At 51.0% G+C, this 20,464-nt stretch overlaps 1 protein-coding gene across 1 annotated transcript; it reads left to right on the top strand.

Moving 5' to 3' along the window:
- The first annotated feature begins 9,757 nt into the window (after positions 1-9,757).
- Positions 9,758-19,529, top strand: LOC137166298 (E3 ubiquitin-protein ligase TRIM39-like). Its single transcript, XM_067567950.1, is given in 7 exon segments — positions 9,758-10,234; positions 11,586-11,681; positions 13,346-13,491; positions 13,493-13,574; positions 14,681-14,703; positions 14,804-14,904; positions 18,970-19,529. Coding segments are annotated over 7 exon segments (1,485 nt in total).
- Positions 19,530-20,464: the final 935 nt, after the last annotated feature.

A 20,464-nucleotide genomic window follows, 5' to 3' on the forward strand; every position in this document is an offset into this window, starting at 1 on the left:
CCCAACAAACTTTTTGTCTCTCTCTCTCTTATTCCAGGTATAACTTTCTACTTTTGTAATCAAACCTGGGATAGCTTTCTCCAATACCCCAACTGTAATTGTGTAGTATTGTAAACATTTGATTGTTTTTCTCTCCTTATATGGTATTACAATTAGTATCATATTTTTTATATACCTAGCAATAAAATAACTGTTCTAATCAAGCTGGTTGCCACTTTCTCTCTCTCTCTCCAAACTTCATGTGCTCCTTTGTGTTCTTGGTTCCTATCTTGTTCTGTAGTAACACTTCTCTTACCTAAGCCAAAGATCTCTCTCTGGAGTGCCCCAAAATCCTGTGGGGTTTGCTTATCAGGGGGTTACTGCTAGAACAATTGTGGTGTAAGGGGCATATGAAGGGGACAGCCAGGAAGTGCTAATCTGCCTAGCCTATGGAGTCCAGGGGCAAATAAGGGTGCGGCTCAAGTGCTGTTTGACCCAGCCTGATTGAGTCCAGGGGCAAATAGAGGGGAATAGATGAGACGTGCTGTTTGGACCCAGCCTGCTCAAGAAGTGTGCTCTATTCTGGTGCGTGGAAAAGAGGCATATAAGGGTAGCCACTGAAAGTGTGGTGTCACCCAGCCTCCTGAGTTCAGGGACGCATAACGGGTTAGCTGAGAGTGCTGATTGCCCGGTCCGCTCAGACGCACTCAGTTAATCTGGAATGTGTGTGTGTATCGCTGGGGGGTTTATTTGAATCTGGTGCTGGAAGAACCCAGCCCTGAACACCTGGTCATGCAGGATAGCTCCATTGGGAGGTGGCTTGTAGCCATATGAACACACAAGTAACACAAGCAGTACATTAATAGAATCACACCCCTAGAATCACACCCTCCTTCCAGGAAGCTAACCCTAATAAATGAGCATACTCCAAGGGGAAGGGCAAATCTGGTAACGGGGGGGGAAGGGGAGAGCATTTATTATATTGTTTGTATGTCAAAATCATGGTAATCCATATGAGATATGCTATGCCAGATATAGTTAGAAAGGCTGTAATGTGCTAAGTAAGATGATAATGTTTATGTTCATGTATTATATGTGTAATGGAAGTTATGGATATGATTGCTATATCTGAATTTCAAATTGTGCTGTGTCTGGGTTACGCCTCAGACAGGATGGCTACAACAATAGTCTGCTTAATGGCCCATTAAAAAATTCAGAGGTACAAGGGGCCCAGGGGAGAAGCTAGGGATATACCTGATGAGTCACCAGGACTTACTCATGTGATTCTGGATTCCATTTTGTTTCCTCTGAAATTCCACAAGCAGCATGGCAAGGACCAGAGAACATAAAAGGCAGAGGCCCTGGGATCCATTTTGTCTTCAATCCTGTTCAGCTTTCAGCCACCTATCTACCTCTGGAACAAGTCATCTACATCTGAAGCTGTGAAACAAAGGGCTGAGACCCATCCAGGTACTGGATGTATGCCAGAGGGATTATACAAACCTGCAAACTCCACAATTCTTCTAGAAACCTGATATATATGGACTTTCAAATCATTTGTATGTATCTGAATGCTGTAATCCTTTAACATTTCTCTTATGGTTTGTTTCTTTCTTTTTATAATTAACCTTTAGTTTTAGTGACTAAAGGATTGGCTGGCAGCGTGGTGTTTTGGGTAAGATCCAAACTTATATTGATCTGGTACTGTGGCTGACCCTTTGGGGTCAGGAGAACTTTTTAGTAAAGAGCAGAGAGTTTCAATAACTGGTCTCTTTACTGGACTTAGTGGTTGATTGGGAGTTGGAGACTGAAATGCAGTAAAGGGGGCTGTGTATATTTGTATTTTGGCTTCTTGATAACCAGTGTGGGGGAATCAGAAGCACTGTTTGTGCCTTGTTGGGTAGCCTGACTTCAGTGTCACCCACCAGCGCTGGGAGAATCTGTTCTCCTTTTGCAGCCTGCCCTGATCTTGGCACTTTCAAGTAGCTACCCTAGGCACAGACGGGTCACATCCCCCCTTCTAACTTCCATAACACCCAGTTAGCTAGATGCACCGTTAACTGAACTGCTCAGGGGAAAGGAAGTCCCAGGATTCCCTTGTCATTTCCCTCATGAACACAGCTTTCCACTCGTCCCTGTAATCTGTCAGTTTGCAAGGGCACATCCTGCCTAACTGGGGCTTCCTGGATTTCTCCCCCAGACCTGCTGAGCTGAATCTGTTTAGTGGTGGGTCTTCCACCAGAGATCCACCAGGGACTGAGAATATTTACCTATGCTCCAGTGTCCACTAGCAATTGAGCTAACATCCCTGGGATCTCTATTGTAGCCCTCACATTGGGACTCCCTCATACGTCACACTGAAGTCTTGCGATCAGCTGGGGAGGCCCGTGGAGAACCAGGCACTCGTAATGATTGTCAGACTCCCTTTGGAGCCTCCACTCAGGAGAGGAGGCAGGGATCGGGAATTGACAGGTAGTGGGCATGGGGGACGCACTCTATACTGGGGCAGTGGACCAAGGGGGACTCCCTGCATTAACTCAGTTCTCTGCATGGCCTGAGAAAAAGCATTAATCAGGACACTAAGGGGCTGGTGCTCCTTCCAAATCCTGTTCCGAAAGGATTCCTTGGGTTGGTGTTGCCCAGGGTTGTGAGTGATAGAGGGGTTAAAGCTGGGAGGGCGATTGGCAGAGTGAGGACCATTATTTGCAAATGTGGTAGCCTGCACGAGCTCTGATCTAGTCTTTCTGCTTGCTTCTGCTTGTCTTTTTAAAACGCCAGTCTCTCACAGCAAATATCCTGCCTGTTTGATTTTTGCCACTAGTTCATGCCAGGTTATGTGTTCTAAATCCACTGATCCCGTGGTCATTTTTGTCTGAGAATTTAAACCTGCATAGGTGTTCTGTACCAATTTGGGTCCCTGATAATGGGACGTGATAATCCCATTCTCTTCCGACTGGGATAATGAATCAGAGAGAGCTGCCAGCATTTTCTTTCAAATTAAGTATGCTTCTGGGGCCTGGCCTGGTTTCTGCTCTTCCATTATATACAGTTTTTTAAGGGAAGAAGTAGGCAATAATATTTTAAGAGCACTTGTCATCCATTCCTGGTGTCCAGTGGCAGTCCGCTCCCAAGAACCTATGCCTATATCCAGAGCATTTGCATCACAAGGAGAGGTGCATAACTGAGCCAATTGGGTTAAGTCCATGCCATCAGCAGAGGGATACATTTACCAAATGTGAGTCAGCCACGCAATGATGGTCTCACAGTTCAGTGGCCCCAGTCACTCAGCAATAGCCTTGTTTTGACTGGGAGATCATCTCACCACATCCGTGACCATCTCTACTGTGGGGAGATTGGCTCCTGCAATGAGGCATTTAACCTCCCTTGTGGAAACAGGTGCAACATTATGCATGTTGGGCCAATCGGGGTTGAATAGGCTTTCGGGGACAGCCTCAGGGGTTATTTCTATTTTCCCAGGGGGCCCAAAGCCACAATCCTCTCTCAACCTTACAGCTGTTACCACCCCCTTGTGGGTGCTACATTGGGCACACAATTTACTAATTTCTGCCTCACACTCCTGATGGCCTGCTGTTGCCTTGACTGCCTTCTCATCTGCCAAGAAGCGAGCTGCTGCTCTCACTTCTTCTAACAAAATTTTGTGTGTGTTAACTCTCTCCTATACTGCTCTGCATTCCTGCTTACCTTGTCTCTCTCCTCTTGCATATTTCTTACTATAATCACCATTTTAAGCTTCTCTGTAGTAAATTCACACCCGTCTGCCTCACATTTCTTTAAACGCTGTTGTAACTGCTTTTTCTCAAGCTCCAGTTCCTGCATTCCCTTTACCATTTCAACCAAGTCCAAGCATGCATAAAATAATGCCCATGCAGTAGCCACATCCTTTGTGCTACCACATGGCTTAATGGTTGTGCAATATTGGTCAAAGCTGAGACCTGCCTCAGTCAGGTGATTCTCACCCTTGACTCACCCCATTTCCCAGGGTATTTGTACTTCTTCATTGCCAACCTCTCTAACCTGTTGGTTTTCTCCTGTATCAAGTGAGCAGCCAGGGTTTTTTTTCCAGCCATCTCTACTACCCTTATTATATTAATGATTGCTTAAAAAAAAACCTTTCCATGCAGTCACTTAAATCTCTAACACAGTATTGCTCTAAAATCTTAATTCTAAGGCACAACTCTTAGCTCTTTATGGCACAGTCCTACAGTTATTCTAAGCACGATTCTTAACTTAAAAGTTACAGGAGGTTACCAAATATTCTATGACAGAGGGACCTTGCTAAAGAAGCTTGGTCTGATAGAAAAAGGAAGACAAACCTTCCTCAGGTCTGTGCATCAGTTTCCCCACCCTGGAGCAACTACTCAATAATTACCACGTGACTAGAGTCATGTGCTGCCCACATTCTTCACCAATTTTGTTACCAGATTTGCCCATCACCTTGGGATATGCTCATTTATTAGGGTGACGTTTTGGGGTCTCTGTAATTTTATCAATGTGTGCTGCTTGTGTCACTGGTATTTCAATACGGAGCTCTATTTCTCCCTTTTGCAAATGTCTGCCTCCCAAGGGAGCTATCTTGCAGGGCTTAGTTCACTAGGGCTGGGTTTCTTCAGCCTCAGAATCATAGAATCTTAGAGTTGGAATTCAAACACAAACACACACATAAACACAGAGCAGGATTTTTGCACGTTACAGGGATCTTTGGCTTGGGTAAGAGAAGCATTGCTTCAGAGCAAATAGGGAAGCCGAGAACACAAAAGAGTAAATAAAGTTTGGAGAGAGTCTGGCATCCAGTTGGACCATAAAAGTTATTTTACTGCCAGGTATATAAGAATTATGATACTACTAGTAGTAATCATACAAGGAGAGACAAACAGACCAAACAGTTACAATATTACAAGTTTATAATTGGGATAGTGGGGAAATCTAGCCCAAGTTTGATTACAATAGTCCGGTTTAGAAAGCTACATATGGAGTAAGAGAGAGAAGAAAAGAGAGAGTTCAAATTAAGTCTGAGGGCTAAAAGTGGGCTTAACCAAGTGTGTGTGTGTGTGTGAGTGTGAGTGAGCGCGCGAGCGCGCTGGGATCTCACCACTCAGTATAGCTTGAACCAGACAAAGGCTCCCAGGTAGACAGGCTGTTCAGCTTGGGATCTGAAGTGCTGGAGACAGGCAGAGCACCCACATGATCAGTGAAGGTATGTCAGTCAGTCAGTCAGAAAAAGGTGAGGTCCCAGTGGAACTGATGCAGCGTTTGGATAAAAGCACCAGAACAGAATTTTGAACTTGGATAGGGGATTTTTTAGGGAAGAAACCATAGTTTAAGGGAGAACACTAGGTTTGTTTATGGGTAAACAGTGGCTCAAAGGAGTATACCAGACTTGTTTTGTTTAGACTGGACACTAGGAACTGATCATTCCTGGCTATGGGCGGTGTTACTCCAAGGGAGGTCACAAAGTAATCAGGCAGATTCAGTATTTTGGATGCCAATAAAGGATTCATTACTAGAACTGGTCTGATAACTGCTGAGCTGGGTGTGTGCAGGCGTGGGTTCATTAACATCTGGAGCAGAGTTCCCCATCATTAAATGCTGCCCTGCTTCTCTAGACCCAGAGTTCAGTGCAGCCCCTGACTTGGAATCTCTGTTCTCTGCTCTGAATGTTAATGGAGGTGCTTCTCTGTCCCATCTTTGATGCAAATTAGACTAGGGGAGTTGCCTTAATCCTGTCACCCTTGTCCATAGGGTCTTAGGAGTGTCTCCCACTGCCTTTTCATTGCTTTTTGTAAGACTTTCTTCTGATCAGTTCTGTTTCAGGCAGAGGTCGGGGGAGAGGGGGAGTCCCTCCTGAGTCAGACAGACTGTGTACAGTGCCAGGGTTCAACAGGAATACAGAGTTTGCAGGAAACGGAGTCAGACACTAACTCATGCAGGCACTTTTGAAAATCCCTCTAGGCTCCTCCAGTCTGCAGCTTTAAGCACCTAAATAGCTTTGAAAATCTGGCACAGAGACTAAAGGGCAGATTTTGGAAAGTCTTTGGGCATCTAAAGATGCAGTTAGATGTCTAGGGGGATTTTCAAAAGCACCAAGGTGCCTAACTCCCATTGGAAGCTAGGTACCCATGCATCTTTTAAAATTGCACTAGGCGCCCATCTGCATCTTCAGATATCAAAATACCTTCGAAACTCTGGGCCTAGGTGACTTGACTAAGATCACACAGGGAGTCTGTGGCAGAGCAGGGAATGATGCAGCCTGACTCTGGAACTACCTTAAGAGCCACATCATAACCGTCTCAGAGACCCTCAGCTCTGTCAGCGCAGGCAGCTGAGGGTTTAATTATCGTTTCCTGTCAGTGTCTTTCTGGGACAGACAGGCTCAGTGTTACCATGATCTTGCCTAATGCCCTGTCTTCAGCCAATATTTCAATGATGCACCATAAAAAAGGAGACTCTGACCCAGAGGCTCCCACTGGACACCGCTCCCCTCTGCAGCTCAATAAACAGCTGTTTATTGCTGTTACCCTTTGCACCGCACTCCCCAGCTGCGCCTTTCTGCTGCTATTAATGCAGGACATCATCTCAACTGGATCATAAATGACAGGGGAGGGGAGAATGCCATGGGGAATGCTGGGTAGATCTGAACATTAACTAGGGATGTCGGACTCAGGAGCAGTCAAACTCTCAGTGTCCCTGCAGCATCACTCAGGTCGGCCCAAGGGCTGTTGTTACTTTCATACATTCCCATTTTCAGGGCTGGGATGGGGGAAACCCAGAGGAGATTTAGCAGAGGAGGCAGAACTGTGTGAGCTCAGCACAGTGTCCAGCTGTAACAATAGCCCAGGGGTTGCTGGGACCCTAACAAGGTGCAGTGCCATACACAGGGGATGAGATATGCACCAGGGCCAGATCCAACGGCCAGTGGGACTCTGAGCATTGACTGCAGGGGGCACCGGGTCAGGCTCCAAGGCCCAGAGAGTCTCAGACAGGCGAGAACTAACGGATAGAAACGTCAGACTGGAAGAGCCCTCGAGAAGTCACCAAGTCGAGCCCTCTGTGCTGCGCCAGGGCCCAGTAAACCTGACTGTCAGGGCTTTGCCGTGGTCTCTGGGTGGGGGTTGGGCAACCTCAGACCATGCTTCATTGTGCTGCTAAGACGAGGTCATCCTTGGCAAGTGGAGGGTAGCAGAGAACAGAGGGAGTGTCTAAGCCAGCCAGCACAGAGGGCTATCCAGCCTGCTTTTGAAATCCTCCAGTGAAGGAGCTTCCCAGAACTACCCGAGGATGCCTGTGCCATTGTCCCACTGTTCTTGTGGTTAAGAAGTTTTTCCTGGGATTTAATCTAAATCTGCCGTGCTGTAGTTTGAAGCCATCACCTTTTGTCCTGCCATCTGTCACATGAGAGAACAACTATTGTCCATCTTTTTTATGGAAGCCTTTCAAGCATTTGAAAACCGCTCTCATGTCCCCCATCTCCTCTTTTCCGAACATACCCCGGCCCTTCAGCCTTTGCTGACATGACTTGCAGCATTCCAGCCTTTTGATCATCTTTGTCGCTCGCCTCTGGATCCTTTCCAGTTTCTGTACAGCCTTTCTATGCATTGGTAACCAAAACTGGACACAGGACTCCAGCTGAGACCTAACCAGCACCGAGCAGAGCAGTACTATCACCTCCTGTGACATGCATGCCACACCTCTGTTAATGCCACCTAAAATTACTTTTGCTTTTTTCCAAAGCAGCCTCACGTTGCTGACTCAGGGTGAGGTTGGGATCCACCACAACTCCCAGATCCTTCTCAGCCAGTGCTGCTGCCAAACCAGTTAGTCCCATATCTGCATCTGTGCATTTGGGGTTCACGTTTGCTACAAAGGGGTCAGGCAAAGGCAGCCAGTCCAGTGGGCAGAGCAGGAGTTCTCTGGCCCTATTTACAGCTGAGCTAATGGCTACCTGCCCTGTCATGTTTCCCCTGATATGCTGGGATGGACGTGTCTGTCCCCAGGAGCTCAGTAATTCCCTCTAGTACCTTCCCTCCACCCAAATCAGCTCCTCTGTCCACATGCATGCCTAGGGCCCCTTGGGGCCCCTCTTGAGGGAGTTCAGGAGGGGAAGTGGTGCTGCGTTACTCTGAGGAGGGGTTAGCGATGAAGGAGCCAGCCTGGGCCATAGAACTGTCACCACATTTCTTTATTCCCCCATTGGCTGTTACTGGTTATCAGTATCAGTGACTGGTACATAGCGCCCAGGAGCCCCCGTCACAGACGTGGAACAAAGAGATGTGCCCAGCCCAGAGCTACAATCTACACCACAGAGACAACATGAGTGACAGGGACTCCCAGTGCAGCTGTGGGCAGGGAGGATGAGGAAACAATAAACCGAACTGGACGGTGCGTGCTGACCACACTGATTGTTCTGTCCTTAGGAGCAGAGAAAACCAGGCCCCAGCCCTAGAAAATAACATAATGTGCTTGTTGGTTCCAGTCACTGTGTAATGATCAAATGCGAACACAAAATCAAAAGTGAGTGTAAAGACAGGCCAGTGGGACATTCGTTGTTCCCTGGGAAGCCCTGTGCTAGTCTAAGACCCTCAATTTCTTGGATTTTCTTTCCTATCTTCCTCCTGCATTTTTAAGGACCTGCAGGACAGCCCCTGTGGGGGGTGCGCTTTACTCACAGGCTGCTTAGTGTGGTATTATTCCTGTTGTTTCTCCAGCAGTGAGACTTTGGATTATCCCAGCCCTGCCAGAATTAACAGAGTCAGAGATTTAAAAACTTGAAGGGACCCTTAAATTCAGTCTGACCCCCTTTGTAACACAGGCCAGTGAATTTCACCTAGTTCCTGAGCCCAATAACCTGTGTTTGACTAAAGCCTCCTTTCAGAGAGGCACCAGTCTGGACTGGAAGACATTTGAAGGGCAAGTGCTACATTGGCACAGCTGCACCGCTGTAACGCTTCCAGTGAAGATGCGAGTCTAAGCCAACACGAGAACACTCTCCTGGCAGCAGAATTACTGCACCTCTGTGGGCACCATTATGGACAGCGCTTAGGTTGCTGTAACTTGTGTCGCTCGGGGGGTCCTTTTCACACCCCTCTGTGAGGTAGGTAGATCCATGTAAGCGGTCATGTAGACCTGCTCTGAGGGCTGGAGGATCTGCCACCTGGGCAGTTTGTTAATCACCTGCACTGTTAACAGTTGTGCCTTATTTCTAGTTTGAATGTGTCTGACTTCAGCTTCCAGCCATTGGTTCTTGTTCTGCCTTTCTCCACTAGATCCCAGAGCCCTTTAGTGCCCGTGTTTTCTCCCCACCGAGGCCCATAAACACCAAGATCAAGTCTCCCCTCCCCCTTCCTTTTGACAAACTAACCAGATTGAGCATTTCAGCCGTCCCTAGAGGGCATTTCCTCCAGCCCTGCAATCAGATCTGTGCCTCTTTTCTGCACCCTCCCCTGGGTGCAGTGTCCCAGTGTTTGTCTCAGCAGGGCCGAGCACAGAGATAAAATCCCCTCCCTGCTCCTGCTCCCTGGCAAGGGGGTGTCCAGCCAAGCCACTTTCCCGCCCTTTCTGTCATTCCTCCTCTTCACTCAGTCGGTTCCTCTCCCCCTTTCTTCTGTTTTCCCTTCTCCTCTTTCCCCTCCAGGCCCCTCCCTTCTCTTCCCCTCACCCTGCCACCGAGGAGGGCAGAGCCCAGCAGCAGCACCTCCCCCCAGTCACAGCAGAGCGCACTGGGCAGGGAAGGAGACACAGAAGCACCGAGAGCCCAGCAGCCATGGCGGCACCTGCTGCACCAGGGAGTGGGAAACGCAAGGCTGATGAGGATCCGGACCCCCCGGCCTCAGCCTCTTTAGCCGGGAGCGGGCTGGAGGAGGCCATTTGTCTAATCTGTGCAGAACATCTGACAGTGCCGGTGACTATCGAGTGTGGACACAACTTCTGCCAGGCCTGCATCATCCAACGCTGTAAGAGAGTGAAGACACCCTCCTGTCCCCAGTGTGGAAAACAGTTCCAGAAAAGAGCCTTCACGTCTAACGAGCTGCTGGGACGCTTAGTACAAACCATCAAGCAACTGCAGTTAAATCCAGCGAAGAGGAGAAGAGCAGAAGGGAATGTGTGTGCGGAGCACGGGAAAGAGCTCACCTGGTCCTGTCAGGAGTATAACACATCCGTTTGTGTGGATTGCAAAGGCTCCCCATCTCACCGCTCTCACACTGTGATCCCCATGGCACAGGCTGCCCACCAGCCCCAGGTAGGGTATTAACAATGATGACACATTGTCCGCTCTGTCTGACTGCAGGGAACTGTAACTCTGGGGCCCGTTTTCAGGCTGCTCAGTGGCTACCGAGCACGGGCTGATGCTTGTATTTGTCACCCTGCCCCCCACCCCATTCTCGTAGCAACACTTGAGCGGCTGGGCAGCTTCCCGGGCCGGAGCCAGAGAAGCTGAGTCCAGGGCAGGCAGCGGCCGGCTCGGAGCTTTTGCTTCTTCCGCTGCTGCTGCTGCTTCTTCCCAGCCTCTCTTCTCCCCACGGCTCCCCGACCCCGACCTCCCGCTGCTGCTGCTTCACTTTGCGCCGGGCTCCGGCAGCCCCTGGTCTTCTTCCTCTTTCCTCCTGGTTTTTTTCTTCCCTTCTCTCTTTCTTCACTTTTTTTTCTCCTTCCTTTTTTTCTCTTCTTTCCCTCTTTTCTCCCAACCCTTTCCTTCTTTCCTCCTTTCTTTTTTGTTCCTTCTTCCTCTTTTGTCCCTTCCCTTCCCTCCCCTCCTGTCTCCCCCCCACTAATTGGTTCTGCCTTCAAGGGGGTTTCCCTGTCACCCCCCACCCCCCCAGTCAGCCAGTGCAGCCCAAGGAGCAGAGACACTTGGGAGCTGATTCTTGAGTTACTTTTGTTCCCCCCACTGCCCCATTAGGGAAAGTCCCCAGTCCTTCCCCCCACCATTTCTAAGAGTGTGGGGTCCCCCTGGCTAGTTTCCTTGCAGAAGACTAAGTGGGGGAGGGGTTAGTCCATGCCAGGCAAGCCCAGCCTGGCTAGTGCATGAACCCCAGAGCTGCCAGCGAATGGAGCATGCCACCAGGCTGAAGGGGGCAGGCCCTGTGTGAGTTGCCCAAGATACACACGAGGCGTTGGTTTGCCCACGGTTGGTTCAGACAGAGCTGCTGAACCAGCAGAGCCAGGCTGAAAGCCAGTGTGATGCTGACACTCTAGTGCCATGTGCTGGAACAAAATGTGTGTCAAGTGGGGGTTCCCAGCACTGGGGAAGGGGTCTCAGATCCCAGTCAGACACCTTGGCACAAACACAATCCTTGCCTTCTAGGGGGGTTGGAGTTAGCCCTGGAACAAGTACCACATGTATCAATAGCACAACACCTTTTTGTAACCCAGACAGAGCCTGGCTGTTTGGGGACCCAATACGACCGCTCTGCAGAGAGCTCCGGGGTCACTCAATCAGCTCTGTCCATGGCAAGGCTGGGCACAGAACCCTGGTCCCCTCACGGCCCGCCTGGGCTTGGCCACAAAATCCTCCTGCCACCCATGGGTGAGGACTCCCCAGAGCTCTGACTCACTGCAAGAGAATTCACCTGGCATCATTATCCCCACAGGTGAAACTCCACAAAGACATTGAGCGTCTGAAGAAAGCAAAGGAGGAGATTTCAAAGCTGGAATCCAAGAAGCGGAATAAATCAAACGACTGGGAAGTAAGTGTCTACAGTTTGGTTTAATCTCTCTTTTTATTTAAATATTTTAAAAGATGTACAAGAAAATCATGATAAAAATAGACAACAGCAGCATAGTGTTAAAACAAACAAACAAATAAACCCTGTTTATAATCAGACTTTATTTCCAGAAAATGTTCAGCTTGAGGAATACGGAGGTGAATGGAAGGGTAAAAATGAACAAATCTACATGACACTTAACAGCAATGGGCTGATTTACACTGAATCAAAATGCAAAGGAGGCCCAGATAAATACATATTTTATTTATCTGTATTTCTAGTGCAGAAGCCTCTTGTGGATCAAACCAAAGAGTTCTAGCAACACATAGGAAGATACAGACCCAGACTTTTCGCTGTCTCACACCTTGTGTCAGCATTTACACTACGGCAAAATCTGTGTAAATGTTGCCATTCTGATTTGGTCGATTTGACATGGACTGTGCTCACTGGGACAGCCCTGCTCTCACTCACACCAGTTCTACACTACTACAGTCTCATTAGCACTGATAGGGTTACTCCTGATTTACACTGGGTCAATCATGAGAGGGGAACCGGCCCCAGTGAGTCTAACGGAGTTACACATTTTTCAGGGGCAGCCTTTCTGCACCCTGCTTAAGGCTGAAACACCATTTCAGTGTAAAGCTGACATTTACAGTGCTCTAAAATCCACAGATATACTCAGCTGGGCTTGACAATTGCTGTGTTTGTTGATGGACCAGTGCCGAATATGTGGGGCAAATGTAGGGGCATTTGGTGAAGGGGTTCTAGAGTCTCCATCCCCCACCCCCACATGATGATGTGTTTTTAGTTGCTAATTCTGTCCCGCCATTCATTTTATGGACGTTTTGCATTTCCTGATGAATATCTAGTGTAAGGAAAGGACGGGCAGTGAGGGGGACCAGGGGATGTTTTCCCCCAAATATGAGTTTTGGGTTTATTGTTTCAAGTGGGGGCATAATGAAGAATGTAATTATTACTTGAAGGTGATTCGAGCCCAGATCCACACAGGGAGTTAAGTGTTACAAAACCAAAGCTTTAGGCACATTGAAAATCACTGGCTTAGGGGCCTCAGCTCCCTATACAATGACTGGGGGTAGGATGGTGCCTCTCTTACAGCTTTTAGCCCAGTGGTTAGAGCATTCACTTGGGAGGTGAGAGAGCCAGGGTAATTCTCCCCTAGGCCTGAGGGGCAGGAAGGATTTGAACAGAGAAATCTCCTGCCCAGTCTTTGGACAGTCGTCTGAGGGGAAGAGGGAAAGCTCAGTCTGTTCTGTTGAAAATGTTCCAGGTTGTGTAAATACTCATGTAGTCAGTGGGCCAGAGAGCAAGCGAGGATGGCTCTACTGTCCTGCGGGTCAGGTACCCACCTAGGAAGTGGGTGACCCAGAATCCAGCCCCCCTGCTTCACAGACTATTTAATTATTTATCCAGAAGTTATGGGCTTGATGCGTGAGCCCCTTGGTGTAATTTACCGGCATGTGCCATGCAGGGGATCAGGTTAGATGATCACAATGGTTCCTTCTGGCCTTTAAATATGAATCTATAAACATTTGTTCAGATCTAATGTACTTCACCCAAAACGGCCTGATACACTTGATAATTCTGCTGATATTTATGATTTGGTTTGGCTTTGTTATTAACTAAAGGAAAGTGTAAATCATCACAGCCAGCGAATCTCATCGGAATTTGAAAAACTAGAACTGCTTTTGAGTGAGGAAAAGAAACTCTTTCCCCAGAGACTAGAGGAGGAGAAGAGGGAGACTTTGCAGAAACTAAATGAAAATGTTACGAAACTCCCAGCAAAGCTCCTTGCTCCAACAGTTGATGGCAGAGATAGAGGAGAAGTGTCAGCAACCGGCTGCTGAACTGCTGAAGGTGAGTTACACAAAGTTCCCCTTTTGTTTGGATTTGCCATAGCCATGGAAACAAACAGAGTGTCTCCTGCTCCCCGAAAATGATTGTTATTATTTACTGATTTATTATTTATGTACGTTGCACCACAGCTTTACAGAGTATTTCACAGTATTATTAGTAATATTTAGGCCAAATTTTGGCTCCCTAAACTTAGGATCTAAGGGTAGAATGACCAAAGGCACCTAAGTGATTTAGGAACCTTCATCCCATTTTCAAGAATGATTTAGGGCCAGATTTTCAGAGGTATTTAGGTGCCTAGAGATGCAGATCGGCAGCTCCTGAGGTTTTCAAAAGCATCAAACAGGTTAGGCACCTAACTCCCATTGACTGGTTTTAAGGTTTCTCTCAGGGTAGCAGCCACCTTGTGCTGGATGCTTTCCAGTACCCAGAAAGACACAGCCCTGCCCCTACAAGATTTGCCAGTCAACCTTCCTAGTCTCTTACCTGGTGCCCATCACCGTGGTATCCAAGCGCCTCCCAACGTTGTCAAGGGCAGGCATCAGATAAAGATGTCTCTTCCCACAGTCAGCAGTTAGAAAACACATTTTCACAGTAAGGTCAGCACATTTTATCCAGTATTTGAGGCCTCTAGAGACCAGTTTTACCGTCACTTTTTGCAGTACAGTTGCTGTTTAACACCTGTGTAAGCACCATTAGACAGTGGCTTTTTCTAATCTTGTGATTTATTTTGGCAGCTCAGCTGACAGTGTCTGGAAAACCTGCACAAGATTTCTGTCAAAATAAAATTTCTCTTACTGTTGTTTTCAAATAGTTAGTGCACCATTTAGTAACTCAGTACGCCCCGCGGTACCATTAGTGACTGGTGAGTCGTACCCATGTCTGCATTTCTCTAGGGCTGGAGTTGTGCCTCAGCGCCACTGTATTCATACGCCAATTCAGTTATTATCACCTAATTGTAAGAAGTCCTAATATAAGTCAGATCTGCAGGTGTTTCTCATTCTGTAAAGCCTCAGGAAAAAGAGAAAATTAATCAGATGTTCTGTGAACACAGAACAGATAAACTGCTCAACACTAACACTTTTCTTATCTACTTTCTCTCCCGTTAGGATGTAAAGGACACACTGGCCAGGTAAGATCCTATGTTCAGTTTACCATCAATGTATATCAAGCCCCTTGCAATAGTACCAGTGCTGAGCGTCTGAGGGATAAGGGGATTTTGTTCTCTTTAGGAGTGAGCAGGTGAGGCTGCAGGAACCAGAGCTCACTGCTGATGAACTGAAGGGTGTGTACAGAGTCCCTGGCCTGATGGAAATGCTGAGACAATTCACAGGTAAGTTAGCGCTAAGGCAGCAGGGGATCTCTAGCTTTTCCTATCTGCAGCCTCCAAATCACCCGTGTTTTTTGCATTCCTAAATCCACGTACCAGATTTCTTGAGGCTCCTCCAGCCAAAGATACTAAAAGTGCTATAATACCTAGAGACCAATAGATTAATACTGGGCCCCCTAAGGAAGGGGAGCAGTTACAGTCAGAGATGCTACCTTTGATCATTGAACATTGGAAAAGCTTGTGAAGTAAATGTACCCGCTCCTTATAACAATCCCATCACTGCTCTATTCCCCAGGGCTGTGAACTGTTAGCATTACACTTGGCTCTTATATGGAGTTATTCAGCCAGAGCTTGCAAAGTGCTTTCCAAAGGAAGAAGTTGCCATTGTCCCACAGTTACAGAAGGGGAACTGAGGCAGGGAGACACGGTCAATGTCAGACCAGAGCCAGGAAGAGCACTAAGGTCTCTGGTCTGTTCAGTAAAAGGACCAGAGCAGGGGAAAATGGCTCCAAAAGGCCTGGATCCAGCTGGTGGAGGATACCTCCTGTGCAGGCTGTGCAGAAAACTGCTGTGGACTCACTCGTAAGCCGTGTTGTAGGGGTGTGTGGGAGATGGGACTGGGAACAAGATGGTTGTATCGTGGCCATTCTGGGCTGTGCTGCTGCCCCTAGGATCCAGGGAAAGGCTGCTGTAACTAAAGGCATCAGCGATACCAGAACAATTCACTGGTACTATGAAATAAGAGCGCTGAGGTGGGACGTTACACCAGCATAACATGAGCAGTTTAAACTCCTACCTTATCTTGTACTGGTGTAACCTCCCCCTGCAGACAAGCCCTGAGTTAAACTGGGGGCTTCTTTGGCATCCAGAATAGGCAGGGTCAGGAGGATGCAGGAGGCGCCTTAAAGCCGCCTTCGCCCTCACGTGCCCCTGGGCTGCAGGTTCGGAGCACAGAATCTCACCCTGAAAGTTTAAGCCATGTCTACACTAGCACTTATGTCAGCAAAATTTGTATCACTCACGGGTGTGAGACAAACACATCCCTGAGTGACATAAGTTTTGCTAGCATGAGCATTCGTGTGCACAGCGCTGTGTTGGTGGGAGTCACTCTCCTGCTGACACAACTACAGCTGGTTACTGAGCTGGTTTTATTGTGTCAACAGGGAGCTCTCTCCCAACAGCGTAACGTGGCTGCACGAGCGATCTTACAGCGGCACAGCTTTATCTGTTCAGCTGTGCCACGGTCAGCTTGCTAGTGTAGACGTGGCCTAAATCATGGAGTGCAATTACATGGCAAGTCTTTAATAGAGGATCCCACACTTCGTTGCTTACATAGGTCCAGTGGGACATCCGGCTGGGCTCCTCAAACCCACCCCCTAACTTCAGATGGGTCCCTCTCCCCACCGCCAGCTCTGGCCATAACCCTACTGATTTTCACCCAAAGCAGGAGAGCTATGATCAGAGTGGGGAGGTGAGGGGCCTGCCTGCAACAGGGGGGTGACAAGTCCACTGAGGGTCTGGCTGAAGTGAAAATCAAGAGCTTGATGTTGGGAAAAGTCTCATGTTATAAACACAAAGGGTTTGTTTACATGGCCTGGGGCAGCAAGTCTCAGAGCCTGGTGAGAGACTTGGGGTTTGCTCCATGTCATTAAAATTAGCTGTGTAGACGTGGCTGGAACTTGGGCTCTGGGGTGGGGCTGGGCCGGGCGAGGGGAGGGGCTGGCTGTGGGGTTTGCTTGGCTGGAATGTGGTGCCCATGGGGCTGGCCGGCATGGAGAGTCCCAGCTGCAACCCCTGGGGCAGGGCTGCCCGGCCAGTGTGTGTGGGGACAGCACCGACCTGCTCTTAGCAACAAACCAGCCACACACATGGCCCCAAAGCAACAGAGATTCCCTGGGGTCTGCCCCTCCCTCACCCTTCTCTGCCCCCCGGTGCCACCCATCTCCTGCTCTCCCTCAGGCCCCTGGCTCCTGCCCCTCCCTTACCCGTCCCTCACCCCTGGGCCCACCTATCCTCTGCCTCTGTCCTCCCCCTTGTACCACCTCCCATCTCCTTTCTGCTTCCCTGGGCCGCTGTCCTTCCCCCCCTTTGCCTCCCTGGCAGATGCCCTTCCCCTCCCCCACCTCTTCCCCCTGGAGCCTACCCTCACTTTCCCCCTGCCCTCCTGGCACCGACCCCTCTTCCCCTTCCTCCTCTGTGTCCTGGTGCCCACCCCCAGCCCCTGGCATCCACCTCTCCTTCCTTCTCTGCTCCCATGTCTCCAACCCCTCCCCTTGCCCCCCTTTCTCCCCAGCTGTCACCCCTCCTCTCCCCCTTCTATTACCCTTGCACCCACCCTTTCCCTTACCCTCCCACCCAGTGATGACCCCCCTCAATCACCCAATGGCACAAGCTCCTCCCCTTACCCCCTGCCACATTCCCCTTCCTTATCCCCAACTAGCCCCTGCCCTGCCCCTCACCCCCTCTGATCTCCTGGTGCCAGCCCTCCCTTCACTCCTCTGACCCCCTGAGGCTTCTCTCTACCCTCACCCCCATCTTCCACCAGGTGTCCACCCCTTCCCTTGCCCCCCATTTGCCCCTGCTGTTCATGTCTCCCTCACCCCCTTTACCCTCTGCCCACCCCTCCTTGCGTTACCCTCTGCCCCCATACGACTGCCCTTTGACAACCTCTCTCTGCCCCCCTTGTGCTCCCCTGCTCCATCATCCCCCCCATTCTAACCCCAGTACCCGACCCTCCCCCCACTGCCCTCCTTGCAGCCACCCCAACATTTACCCCCCTCAACCCCCCTGGTGCCAACCCCTCCACTTGTCCCCCCCTCGTTCCCTGGCACCCACCCCTACTATCCTCACCTTCTCCCCATTAACACCTGCCCTTTTCCTTTCTCCCCTGGTGCCCCCTGGGGTCCGCCTTTCCCCTCTCTCCCCTCTGCCCCCCGGCACCTGCCCCTCCCCTCACCCCCTCTAGTGTCCTGGAGCCAGCCCCACCTTTCACTGCCCCTCTGCCCCCTGGAGCCCACCCCTCTCCTCCTTCCCCATGGCCCTTTGAGCCCCCTAATCCCTCACAACTCTCTCCCCCCTGCTGCCCACCACCCTCCACCTCTCCCTCTTGACATCTGCCCCTTCTCTTGCTCCCTTGTTGTCCCCTGGGGTCTGCCCCTTCCCTCCCCTCCCCCATCTCCCTGTTAGTGCCCACCACACCCCTCACTCCCCCCAAGCCCCTGTGGTGCCTGCCCCACCCCTCACCCCCTTTGTCCCCTTGTCACCTGCACCGTCCCCCGCCCCATCCTTGGCCCACTTGGTGCCCCCCACTCCCTTCGTGACCCCTCTGCCACTGGGGGCTGCTCCTTCCCCCGCTCCCTCTAGTCCTCTGGGGCCAGCCCCTCCTTCCACTCCCCCTCTGCCTCTCTGGGGCTCCTCTTTCCCCCTTAGCCACCCCGACACCCGCCCCTCCCATCACCCCACTCTGCCCCTGGCAACTGCCCCAGCCCTCGCTCTGTCCTCCGGTAATCACCCCTGCCCCAGACACCCCCACTGCCCCTGGCTCCTGCCTCACTCCTCTTCCCCGCACCCCTGGCACCTGACCCTCTTCACTCCCCTCTGCCACCTAGAGCCCCCCTCCTCATTCCCCTGCCCCTTGGAGCCCCCCATTGCCTCACCCCCCTCTGCCTCCTGGTGCCCCCACTTCCCTGCTTCCCTGTGCCCCTGGGACCTGCCCCTCCCTCCATCCCCCTCTGTCGTGCTGGTGCCTGCTCCTTCCCTTCCCCCCACTGCCCTCGTGCCTGCCCCTCCCCTCTGCTCCTCCTCTGCCTCTGCCAGGATCAGCCTGTCCCCTCCCCCGTCCCTGGGCTGCCCTCCCCTGCCCTGCCCCCGCTGACACCTTCCCATCCCACCCCTCCCCCGCTCCTGCTCTCCTTCCCCTCAAGTTCACTCCCATGGGCAGATGGGCCCTGACTCCCCTTAATGGGCAACAACCCCCCCCCCAAGCGATTAATGGGATGCAGGTTAATTTCCCTTTGATCCCCGTGACCAGCCCCGGCCTCGGCCCTGACTCTGTGACTCTCTCCCCAGTGGATGTGACTCTGGATCCAGACACGGCTCATCCCGAACTCGTCCTGTCTGAGGATCGGAAACATGTGAGACGCAGAGACACACGCCGGGATCTGCCCGACAATCCTGAGAGTTTTGATACTTGTGTCTCTGTGCTGGGCGCTGAGGGGTTCCCAGGCGGGAGGCGTTACTGTGAGGTGGAGGTGGGAAACAAGACTAGATGGGATCTGGGGGTTTGTAGGGAATCTGTGAGCAGGAAGGGGCAGGTCACACTCTCACCTGAGGATGGATACTGGGCCGTGTGGCTGAGGTATAGGGAATTCGAGGCCCTCACCTCCTCCTCGACCATCCTCCCCGTGAGTGTCAGGCCCAGCCGGGTGGGGATTTTCCTGGACTATGAGGCGGGCGAGGTCTCATTTTACAATGTCACTGACAGGTCCCAGCTCTTCACTTTCACTGACACCTTCTCCGGGACGCTTCACCCTTATTTCTGTCCTTGTCTCAGTGCTGGGGGTAAAAACGCAGCTCCCCTGATCATCTGCTCAGTCCCAGCCCAGGCCGGAGGGAATCTCTGTCGCTGACAGTGACACCCGCTGCAGAGACTGTCCCCTCCCAGCACTGAGCAGCCCCCAGGCCTGTGCCCAGGGGAGGGTCTAAAGGGCATCTCCCGCCTGCCCCCCTGCCACCCGCCCCTCAGTTCCCAGCACCAGGCCTGTGAGCTGAGGGGGGAGAGAGGCAGAGAAGGGAGTGGAGGGAGTTGGCTGCTGGACTGTGGGGGCAGGGCAGAGGGTGTGGATTGGGTATTTGCTGTGGCCGAGGGAGGATGAGGAAAAAGGGGGTTGCAGCGTTAGGAAGGGAAGATCCCAGCTGACATGAGGAAGACTCTGGGTGGATGTAATGAGGGGGGAGGGGAGAGAGGCCCTCCCCAGGAGGAAGAGCCCCTGGGAGAAATGATGGTTGTGGGGGAGCCCAGTGAGTGCGAAGGGGCCAGTGAGCGAGGGGAAGGTCCAGTCATTTCCTGCCCTGGGCAGCGCGGGGGAGAGGTGGGAGCACCAGGGCCCTACTCTACATGCTGCTCTGTCCTGCAGCCTCAGCCTGTGCGGGGAGCTGATCCCAGCGCAATGGGGGGAGGATGGGGAGGGGATTCAGTAGCTAGGCCAGGGGAAGGGGGGTGAGAGCCGAGACCCAGGACTGTGTGAGCGAGGGGCCAGGCTGGGTGAATGAGACCTGCTAACGGGAAGGAGCCCAGGCAGCATTTCCCACATCCCCGTGTGTTTGCCCCACCCCAGTGCAGTGCTCCAGGCACAGGGTGATCCCACTAGGGCAGGGGTGTCAAACATACGGCCCGTGGGCTGCATTTGGCCCTCGAAACTTTTTTATGTGGCCCGCGAACCTCTTTCATGCAAACTGTATTTCACAAGAATGTGTGTCCCCGCTCAGTTTTTGCCATTTAGATGGCAGAAGAGTAAACCTGTGACCACTGCATTGTGCGCATGCTCACCTCATTCAGCAGTCA

This window comes from Emydura macquarii, unplaced genomic scaffold, assembly GCF_026122565.2.
Source record: "Emydura macquarii macquarii isolate MOO-44397 ecotype Brisbane River unplaced genomic scaffold, CSIRO-AGI_Emac_v2 contig_2826, whole genome shotgun sequence".
In the NCBI taxonomy this organism is placed as follows: domain Eukaryota; kingdom Metazoa; phylum Chordata; order Testudines; family Chelidae; genus Emydura; species Emydura macquarii.